Here is an 11,328-nt window from a genome sequence, read left to right as displayed (position 1 = left end):
TGGAATGAAACAAAGAAGGAGCTGCAGGTCCATGCCCTGTTCATCTGCACAGTTGTGCTCACTGGATATGTGTGTGCAGCAGGTACAAGGCTTTACTGAGAGGAACTAAACCCTCACGCAACTCAAAAGCTGTTTTCTGTTTCATGTGTTTCATGTGAAAACCCTGTTTATTTGTTATTTTGGGTGGTAAGGAGGCCCTACCACAGTGAAGCTGCTGTTTCCTGCATCCCTCCACCATCACTCCCAGCATCAACAAGTTCCTGGGGTTGGGGCAGGGGTCACTTATTTCCCTTCTGAGGCAAGGTCATTTATTCAGAGAGAGATGCTGAACTAGTTTTTGTGCAGGACTGTAAAAATGAAGCCAAGGCTGTTGCTCAGTGTACAGTCTAATTCCAGGCACACTTTCCACTGAAACTGGTTCCCTGATTTCCTAATGAAGACACATTTACTACAGCAAGAACTTAATTCATCAAGAGATAATGTTTTAGGTGTATGGAGATAACTGACAATTGAAGTAGATGTTTCAAGGGATACATGGCAAACTCACCTACAAGCCCACACGGGTACCTTTGAACTCTGGCTGCCAGCACTGAGGCCTTTAGACTGTAGAAAAGCTGAAAGACAGATTAGAAAGTGTTCTTTTAAAAAAGGTGGAAAGTTGTTTTACAACAACTTGGTGATCGTGAGCATTTTCTAATTTTGACCTTCGAGGCCTTGAATGGGCATATTCGTAAAATGATGAAAAGTATCCCATGTGTTCCAAATGCAGCCTTTACTCTGCCTGGTGAATATTTTAGTGACCCAGTTACAGCAAGAGGCTTTCAATGAACAGAGCAGGCAAATGCAGAGGGAAACAGAAGACCTATCGTCCCTGTGACAATTATACGTCTGTCTCTATTTGTGTAATCCACCCCCTCAGACTGATAAACAAGAGCCAGTGCATGGGTTTTGAAAGGAAGGTGACCATCACCTTCTCCCAGTCTGGGTATTTCCCTGCATACACCTCCACTAGCCTGTAAAGCAGGTAAGTCTTAACCTCTGCATGATGATATTGTTCAGGACTCCAGTCCTACCCTGAAGTGCATTCTGGCTTTTCACTCTTTCTGTGGGGCGTACTCAACATAATTTTTCACTTACACTTGATTTTTACTGTCAGTTACTTTTTGAGTCCACTACTTTGCAAGTAATTGTGTTTCCATCTGGTTTTCTTGATGCTGCTTCCCTGTGTACCTTCTGTATGCTCAATGAAATGAACTTTGGGGGTGACCAGCTCACAGCTGTTTACTGCAGGCACTTTATAGGAAAAAGGCTCAGCCCAAGCAAACATGACTGAATAAACTGACAGGTGATACTTCTTATTACGGGTGATCTTCCTCTGACCACCTTTAAACTGGTGTGGAGCTTTCCGTATAAATGCACTTTCACTTTTGCAGATGGAATTTGTTGAAGACATTCTCTCGAGAAAATTTTTAAATTAGCAGTTAGGAAGAATATGCCTTCATTTTTCCTGTGTTTTCAGGTATGGGTACAAAAGATTTCCTTTTGCAGCAGTATTATAAAATGGATACATGGTAGATCATTTTTGTAAATAAAAATCCTTTCTTTCCATTTACCTTTTTGAAGCAATTGCTGATGAGTTCAGGACAATGGAGTTTTTTTATTACAGTCCATCCTTGCTCACGCACAGCTAACAGGATGGATCAACTGAAAGCCTAACTTTTCAGTATTGGTAACAATCTCTGCCTTCATCTGTCTGTCCCTCCCTTCCCAGAGATTGGCCTTTGGTTTGACTCCTGTGCAATGTCAGTGACAGTATCTTTGCCCCATAGCTCTCCTGCTCACTGCTATGACCACTCCACTGGAAGATGCAATGGACACCTTGATCAGGATTTTCTATCACTACTCTGGCAAAGAAGGAGACAGATACAAGCTCAGTAAAGGAGAACTCAAGGAGCTTCTCACCAGTGAGCTCACTGACTTCCTTTCAGTAAGATGCAGCTTTTGAACATCCCGAGTGACTGTGTCATGGGAGGGTTAAGAGCTATCCAAGTGCTTGGATGGGAATAGCACCTCCTTGTGCAAGGCCCATCCTGTCACAGATAACAGTACTTTGTGGAGCTGTACAGAAGAACATGATGTCAAATGTTCCATTTGAGAAATATGTTTTCAGAGGGTGGTTGAGTCCCAGTACCCCCCCCTGTACCACTGGCAGCAGAGATGGGTGCTCTGCAAACTCCACAGTGCTTTTCAGCAGGAGGGCTAGGCCAGCCTAGAAGCAGTAGAAAGATCCATACTAAATAAAGGTCAATTAGTTAGTTTGTTGTTTATTTTTAATAATAAGGCAGATAGATAAGTCCATTGAAGAATGAAATGCAGCAACCAGTTCTCATGAGACAGAAAAGTGACCCTGGGCACACAGTACTGCTGCTTATGTGCCCTGCAGAGAGGTGCTAAGAAAATCCTTTCAGTGATAAGCTGCTGACTTGAATATCTCTGCCTGTTTATTATGTTTTACTTTACACAGCACCGATGCTTTTATGGAATCACAAGATTTAAAAATAATGTTTTTATGTACCCTCTTAATTGTAAAAATTATTGTGGCCCCTATGACCACCAGCAGGATTTTCATTACATTGTATCCATGTCCTTGAATTGGATTTTCTTTTAATCTTGGCTATTGATTTATTATTATGAGATTCAATATTCTTGCTCCCACTGAATAGGATGGTTGTTTGCCAAACAGAGATCTCCTGAGTGTGATGAGTGACTATATAATATGATCATTATATGTATATGTATATGTATATGTATATGTATATGTATATGTATATGTATATGTATATGTATATGTATATGTATAATATGACATTTATGAGTATTCTGTTGGAAATCTAAGCACTGTTTGTCAAGGGATGATACAGAGAAATGCACTTTACAGATCCATCTTGACAAAAGGGATCCATGTTCAGTATCTCCTAAAATCTGTTTGATTCATTTCAGTGCCTATTTAGTAGCTGTACACCTTACAAGGGCTGCACTGTCTTTAGTTTCTGATGTTGTAGGGACTAGAGATGAATTACTGCTCACATATTTGATGCAGCCTTTTATTAATAACACCAGCCTTGTAACATAGCAGTGGTGCCAGGCGTGTCAGAATTGCACGTTGAAGGTCTGCACAGCTAAGTCACTTTTCTTTCTCTCCAGGGCCAAAAGGACCCCCTCCTGGTCGATAAAATTATGAATGACCTGGACTCCAATAAGGACAATGAAGTGGATTTTAATGAATTTGTCATTCTGGTTGCTGCTTTGACTGTGGCGTGTAATGATTTCTTTGAAGAACAGCTAAAGAAAGAGGAATTTTAAAAATCCTCAGTGTAATCAATCTCCTGGCCACAAATGCAAGCAAAGCATGCCTAGTTAGGTAGCCCTCATTGGTGTTTAGCAACTCCAACTGTTACTGCTCTAAGACATTTATGGAGCTAATCAGCAGCTGGTGTAAGCTGGACCACAGCCAGCTTACACTACTTGAGATGTGGCTTTTAATATTTCCAGTCTTTGCACTCCATGCATCTGTAACATGCCTTCATCAGTTGCCCAGGTCAAGGGCTTGGGTTGACAGATCATTTGGCACGAGTTAGGACTCCTATTTCTTCAATGTCAGTGGAAAGTAAAAGGCATAGGAGTGTTACTTATATACTTTCTGAATGGAAAAAATTTGGAATGAGACATAACACTTGCAACTTAATTTTCAGGCATTTTATAATAATCTTATTTTGCAGCTCAAAACCTGCAGATTCTTTTTAGCTCAGCTCTGCTTATTCTGAAACCTTTTTCAGCTGCTGGTCCCCACTCTCGTATTTCAGATGTGGTCACAGCTGCCTCTTGCTGCTGGAGCATACAATACTGCTTGCCATTGTTACGGGTTCATTTCCTCCACATCTCCAGCTTCAATTTTGTTCTGTTGGCATTGCTGCATCCCAGTAGTCAACCTCTTCACTTGGCATAAATGAATTTGCCCATATCATAAATTATTCAAATATACATAGAAGATTTAGTCAGCAAATTGCTTAGAGGGCTGATGGAAGGACTGGGTCTTTGGGGGAAATGTGTAAATGCCTTCTGCTTTAACTACTCTGGCATGGTTCAGAGGAGGCCTTTTAGGACCACTTGTAGATGATTTAATGATGAAATTCCAGGGTACAACTTTGTAATGTGAGTCATCTTATGAAAAAATGATTATTTCAGCTTACACTCATCCCCACCCTGTATGGAAGCAGGGGTTCCCTGGACCCCATGGCAAGGCAAAGACAGAGTAGGCCAACCCCTTCCAGTGTTAGCTTGCTCTTGGGTTGAGTTAAGAGTATTTACACACTCCCGTTTGAATTAAGTATACTTCTGAAGCCCTGCAAGTCCTCAGTGGCTTTTTTTTTGGATAATTGTGGCCTTTTTTCCTGCATGGAGAGCTCTCTTATTTCCTCATTATTTTGTTGGTAACTTCAAACTATAATAAAGGGCATCTGAATTAAATGAAGCTTTTCTGTACGTGTAAGAGGGTATTAAAAAACTACTCCCCAGTGAAGATGTGCCCTGACAGGCAACATTTGAGGAATGTAGCTCACTTGTCTCTCCTTCCCAGACCTCCAAACATCATTTAGCAAAATGTACATTTGTATGACATAATGTATGATTAAAAATAGCTAATTTATTATAAGAAGGGGATTCTACAGGGTGTTATAAATGTAACCAAAGGCAGACATCATCCTAAGAAGGAGGCCACCACCAAATGGCATTATCCCAGAAGAAAAGGAAACTTTGCAATGCTGACAGAGCCACAGCATGCTTTAATCTTTCAGTGACAAGTTTTACAGGATTCACAAGATATCTTCTAGACCAACATGACAGAAAGTACAAAAGTGAAACTGGCAACAAATGGACAACTTTTTGTCCCCTTTAATGCCATACACCTCAGTATCATTGCAAGTGTTGGACCAGGATAGCAAAAGTATCAGCCAGAAAACATAAGACCATTTTTTTGGTTTCTCGTGGGTCCCAAACTGCTGCTAGCCTCTAAGCCTTTCCTTGTCCTCCAAGGGGAAGGGAAAGAAGAGCAGTCTCAAGCTTCAACTCCAAGCTAAAAGGAGTAACATTATCCCAGTAAAAAACAGTTTCTTTTTTACGAAATTTGAACAAGACGCTTTCTGGAAAGAAGCTCCAGGAAGTTCATAAACCTTCTGGCCATCCCTGATAAACCCTTGCACATACAGCAGCCCATGTGCATTGCAGAATTATGCTAGGTCACAGCTGGCAGCAGCAATGTGCCCTGGAGTCAGGCAGCAAGAGTCACTGCTGTGATGGAGACGGCCAGTCTCATCAGCTGAATTTACTAGGGATTGTGTGCATCCTACCTGCCCTGTGGAAGGGATTGACTTGCAGATGAGCTGTGGGTCAATCAGAGGAGAATGACTCAAATGATCCTTTTTCCAACAAAGTTTTATAAAAACTCATAAATCACTGGTTTGGGCTTGCCTTGTTAGATGTTTCTTGTTGTTGTTTTAACTGCAAGGACAAATGTTAAACCCTCTCTGTTCTGTCAGAAAAAACCTTTTTCATGCAAAGATCAGAAACCAAGCAGAAAAGTAAGGAAATGCACAAAACACGTTCAAAAGCTCAGACCCACAAAGCCTTCACACAATATGGGCCCTGGGGAAAGAACAGCCATCCTGTTCTTGGGCTAACTATGTGCTGACCCACTGCACCAGTGGCCCTCTCTTACTCCTCTCCCGCCAGAGCCAACTGATGTTCCATTAGTAGACATCGCTTCTAAGAGAGACATATGATCACAGGAAAGTATTTTAATTGCCTCTGAGCCAGAAGAAGCAATCCTCTGTTCTGTAAGCACTCCTCAGGAAGGAAAATGGCATCGAAACCTCTTATAGTGGCTGTGCAAGATGGTGCATACAAGGCCAACCTCACTAGGAACACGACGTCCTGCAGATGCAAACATTTTGGGCCTTCCTTCTCTCCTTCAAACCTGAAGGCAGGATTTTTTTCCCATTGTTTACTGACATTTTCCTGCTGACTTCAAGTCTTTCCGTAGTTCATGAATCTGGGAAGCACTTTGAGGTTTTACATGCAGATCAAGTCTGCTGTGTGGCTTTCTCCAGAGTGCCTCAGCTTTAGGAATGATGTCTACTTACAGGCATTTTTCCATTTGTTTTATCAGGCTGTCTGAAAAACCTATAGAAAACTGAACAACAAAACATGGCCTAATATTTTCAAGTTATATCAAAGACCAATAAAAACACAACAATGCCAGACAAGATCCTTTCTATATATTTTGAAATTGCTTTGCTTGACATCTAAAGAGCAGATTTGCAGAAGATAAATTCCATTATCTTGAAAGCCTCAGCCTCTGCCATTTGCTTTTATTTCACTCCAAAACAGACTTGAAGTGCCAGTGCAACTGGCAACACAAAGCTTGATGCATTACCTGTAAGTTCACAACTTCTTCAGATTCATTATCCAGCTACCAATCCCAAAGAGCTGTGTGTGACACCACCACACAGACAAGGAGTTTCTAATGGAGCTGTGACTTACCTGGGTCCTACAGGAAGGCATCACCTTTCCCACTCCTCAGTGGAAGATGTGGAAATGCAATGGGATAATAATCCCAAGCAGTGTGGAAGATGTCAAGTGCAATAACTTGAGTGGGATAACACTCTTCCACAACATTGTTTTCTCCCTGTAAAGATGAGAGATGAAGTTGCCTGGGGTTGTGGGAAGAGAAAGAGAAGTGACCCAAGGAGACTCTAGCAGAACAGGTGATATTTCCAGTAGCCAGTAATGTTATTAATTGCCATCCACCAATTTTAGCAGTGCAGGTCCACTCCAGGTCCCTCAGCTACCCAAGGCAGACCCCTTTTCCAGGCTCCATGCTACAGCATAAGGCAGGGCGAGGCAAGGAGAAAAGCTCTCAGAACCCAGAGTCCATCATACCAGCTCAGCTGCACACAAAAAAAAATCCATCTCTCTCTGATCACAGCCTTGAAAAGGTTGGGTAGAAGGTCACACACAAAATCTGAAATCAGATTAATCTATATAAAGATTTTTGACTGGCAGGAAGATTTAGATTTAGATTAAGATTTAGACTGTGATGTGACATCATGTGCATGTCTAATAAGGGCTTTGACTGACAGGCCATCAATTATTGCATGTGTCTTTAGGGATAATTAAGTCTGTTGAATAGCACTGTATTATTTGAAGAAAAAAAAAAAAAGGGTCACATTTTCAATTTTATCTTTCTTCTGCCACATGATATGGCATGCGAGAGAATGTTTAATTTATGATCTGGAAATCCATTTTCAAAATTAATTCTGTCCACATCTTTTCCTCTGAGTTGGAGGATGGTGGGCTACAGGTCCCGGGCAGCCATCAAAGAGAGCACATGAATGAACTTCAGCAGAAATATTGGAAAAAAAAAGAAACACCAAAAAAGTTGTCATTTTTAAATATCAACTCTCAGCCACCTGCTATCAGTTATGTATAAGGGGCAACTCCCAAGGAAGAGAACTGCAGCTGCATCCACTTATTTTGCCCTTGCAAGCAGATTCTCAGCTGATGTAAAATGACAGAGCCTATTGCACTCAGTGGCATAATTTTGCAGCAGCTGAGAACATGTGCTTGAGACTCTAAATTAGCCTTCAATGGAAAGTTGTGTTTCTATAAGCTGGTTGGCTAAATAAGGACATGTCTGTAAAACTGCAAATATTGCAACAAGACAGCAAAGAGGAAGATGGAAGTAGTTGCTCAGATCCCAGGTCTTTGGGGGAAAATCCGTGGAAAATGTTCCTGTTACACATTTGCTTTAAATTTTAAGCTGCCCTCTGAGGTCCTGTTTGACTGCATGGGGTGCAGAGCAATCATCATAGTGTAGCTTTCAAATATCTGTGACTGCCTCAAAACTCCATCCATTGCTTTGATTTTACATTCCCAGTAGTTGCATGAACTCAGAAAAGCACTACAGAATAAAGCTATGGCAGAAAAAGATCTGTGTGTAGAACAAGTCATAAAGGGCAGAAAAGCAACTGAACCACCTGGAGCACTAGCCAAGATTGTTTTTTCTGGAGTTGAAAAAAGGTGAGGAGCTGAGAATTCTGCAGAAAGATGTAAATTCATCAGCTCTGGCAGAGGACATCAAGTGGCAGTAGCAAACAGACCCCTGTGGCTGAGAGATGTTGTCTGGATGAGACACAGGGCTGGAGAGTTCCATCCCTGCCTCTGGTATTGAAAGCAATATTTCAATTGATGCCTTCTGTAGAGGAAAACAAAACTGGTTTTGCCCTTGCACTAATTACCTAATTCTACAGTTTTAGGAAAAACCTCTCTCTCAGGGGAGGGGGATTTTAAAGTCATTTTTGGTGCCCTAGGAGTAGTGTTGCAAGAAGGAGAATAGTTTGTGTTTGAAATGAAAAAGCCCCTTACTGCACTTGAGCTAAAGATGCCCTGTGACATTGTTAGCAAAGGTGAAGCTGCCTTTAGACTTTGGGAGGTGGAAAAATGCTGAACAGATCCTCAAGGTCCTTCAAAGTATGTGATTTTTACACTAACACCAGATATTCCTGTACTAAAAGTGTTGGGAGCCTAACTGATCAAATTGGCACTGTGGGCTGCACAGCACTGGGGATGACTGGTAAGGAACCACACACATGAAAAACAAAGGACTATGGAGAGGGAGCAGTTGAAAGGATAAATATACCATTATGCTGGGTATGCTGACATCTCTTATCTGACTCATACTGGCTGCCCGAGTTGTGTAACAGTTCACAGTGTTTCTGAAGATGGGTCCATTACTGTGATGTCTAACACTACCAGCATTGTGTTGAATTACAGTTTTTTCTGCGTGAGAATGAGTCTCCTCAGGGAGAGTCACTTCAGCTAAAAAATACTTGTCCTTCTTGGATAAAAAAACACCCCAAAACATCTTAAAGTATCACTTATGAAATTGGTGTTTTGTCAAAGATATAGTTTGTACTTCAGGGATTACACAAATTTTTGAATATGATATATGGAAATGCAGGGGTTTCTCAACACATCTGAGATTATATTCTGTGTAATAAACTGGATCAGCATTGAAAACAAAGTGACAAATGTTCCAGTAGCCCCAAGCTGAACAGGAAATTTGGGAGAGAAGAAACAGGGGCTGTTGCTTTGGGAAGGGTCACTGGGAGAAAGTTGTAGCTGTGGAAAAGGAGATGTAGATCAGGACGTGACCTGGGCCCCGAGGGTTACACTTCCAAGCCAAGTCAGTGACTGTGCCATGTTTTGGAAAGGAGACTGCTCTTCTGCAAGGTCACCAGTCCTCATCAGAGCAGCTGCTGCAGCTGGAGAAGCCAAATGTGATGGGATCAAAGAGGCTGCCTGGGGCCATGATGACATCTGTGTGCAGCTCTGGTGCTGAGGCCTTCCTGCAGCAACCCTTGAACGTGGCGATTCTGTTTAGAGCAGCCACAGAGGAGGAAAGTCCATGCTAAAATTAAACACCTCAACAAGCATCTGGCACCCCTCCTAACACTAGACCTTGTGGTTCCATGTGCTTTTTCCAGCCACCCATTCTCATATCTCTTTTCTCCTTCCTGGGAAAAAAACTTTTCTCCCACTTTTTGGCCCTGACTGCTTTGTGTGGATGGTGGTTGACTCACAGGCAGAGCTGGTAGTGACAACTGCCCTCAGGTTAATCTCAGTGTCTGAATATAATGTTTGCTTGCTTATTTGTAACCCGCTAAACTGCGAGTTTCACAGTCTTTGCTTTTAGCCAATGCCATAAATAGAGTTAATGCAACACTTATCATCAAGCCTGCATGATGTTGATAGGCTTTCAGTTCATAAATCACACGTGTTTGTCATCCCCCTAAGCCACTTAATGTGACAAATCACACCATCTCCTGTGTCAAACTGCCCAGAGTTAACAAGCTACTCTTACTTCACCCTATGGAAAGTTCAGCTCTATTTAAAGCCAATTTAGACACACACAGACAGGTAATAGATGTGGTGTTGCAGAGAGATGTGTGGTGAGGTTTGGAAGAGGTCTGTCATACTCAGCACAAAGCTGGTAGCAACAGAATTCAGTGATGGAGATGTCCACTGATTACAGAGGGAGGAGTCTTGGGCTCAGGTTGGATCACGGACTTTTGGGACATCTGCCTGATATTGAACAAACACAAGAGGAAAGGATTAAAGCACAAAATGTGATCTCAGACTTGTGTTTCTGCTGCTGGAAATGCTCTCCTTCAGATGTCATTGCAACTCTGACTGGGTTCTTGCAAAAAGGACATATCTCAAAGCATTGACAGGGCCAATTTACTTACTTTAGCCACGCTGAATTCTATCTTTCCTATTGTATGTCCATTGTCCATGTGCTTAAAAACTGAGCCAGGAACAGGATCTTCTTATGTGTTTGTCTTTGGCTCAGACAGAGTTTGAAGTCTTGTGCATGTGTGTGTCAAGGACACGGTTCCCTAATGGAGTTCAGGACTGTAATTTGCTGTACAGTCTTCCCCTTGCTTCCTTTTCTGTGGTGTTATCTCAAATCAGTGACTGACTGTGATTTAGCAAAGATGGGACAAAAAATTTAGCCTTCACTGTAGCATTTGTGACACTATAGAGACACACACTTAGATTTCTTTCTCACCTTATTCTGGGCTAACTGATCCTGTTGCTCAGAAACAACATACTGAAAGATTCACAAACAGTTGAACATGGATAATAAACTAGAAGTGATGTGTAGCAACCTCCCAGTCTTCAAAGACATTGATATTGCTATGAGACCTGCAGCCACATGATAAAAAGGCAGGAATGACTAGTACTACATCTCCCAGACACCATGAAGGAAATAAAAAGCTAACCCCTGAGTGAATTATCAGAGTGGGAAAGAGCATAAGGGAAATAGATGTAGCTCAGCACAACGTTTAGCAGCTGACACAATATGAAGTTTGAATCCAGTCAGATGTCTCACACTGTGTGTGACCCCACATGGCATCTCTTCAGCCAGCACTGAGCACTAGTTAGAAATCAGCATGAGCAGCTGAGGACAGAGTGCCTGGGGCAGGACTGCTCCTCCTCACCGGAGCAGTTGCTCTGCAGTCTCACTGCTGCTCCTCTCAGTTCAAGAAACTTCAGCCACAGACAAGCAGAGGAGCCCCCACGGGACATGCAGCAGTCAGGCTGAGCCATGTGGTGTGGAGCTTGCTTGGGGTTGTGCCTATACAGGAAATATTAACTCATCTTTAAGATCCTGATGCTAGAGAGGGGTTCGGTCTGCTCGAGCCACTC

At 42.2% G+C, this 11,328-nt stretch overlaps 1 protein-coding gene across 1 annotated transcript; it reads left to right on the top strand.

Annotated features, from left to right (window-relative positions):
* Positions 1-1,846: 1,846 nt before the first annotated feature.
* Positions 1,847-3,363, top strand: S100Z (S100 calcium binding protein Z). Its single transcript, XM_063423702.1, has 2 exons — positions 1,847-1,987; positions 3,205-3,363. The coding sequence occupies exons 1-2, from the start codon at positions 1,847-1,849 to the stop codon at positions 3,361-3,363; spliced, it is 300 nt and encodes a 99-aa protein (XP_063279772.1).
* Positions 3,364-11,328: the final 7,965 nt, after the last annotated feature.

The sequence above is a fragment of the Prinia subflava genome, chromosome Z (assembly GCF_021018805.1).
Source record: "Prinia subflava isolate CZ2003 ecotype Zambia chromosome Z, Cam_Psub_1.2, whole genome shotgun sequence".
In the NCBI taxonomy this organism is placed as follows: Eukaryota; Metazoa; Chordata; class Aves; order Passeriformes; family Cisticolidae; genus Prinia; species Prinia subflava.
The sequence above is the reverse complement of the archived record's forward strand: the minus strand, read 5'-3'. Positions and strand labels throughout refer to the sequence as shown.

Coding starts and splice junctions, on each gene's coding strand:
- S100Z (XM_063423702.1), top strand. CDS start 1,847: ATGACCACTCCACTGGAAGATGCAATGGACACCTTGATCAGGATTTTC. Junction 1,988..3,204: donor AGCTCACTGACTTCCTTTCA/GTAAGATGCAGC, acceptor CTTTCTCTCCAG/GGCCAAAAGGACCCCCTCCT.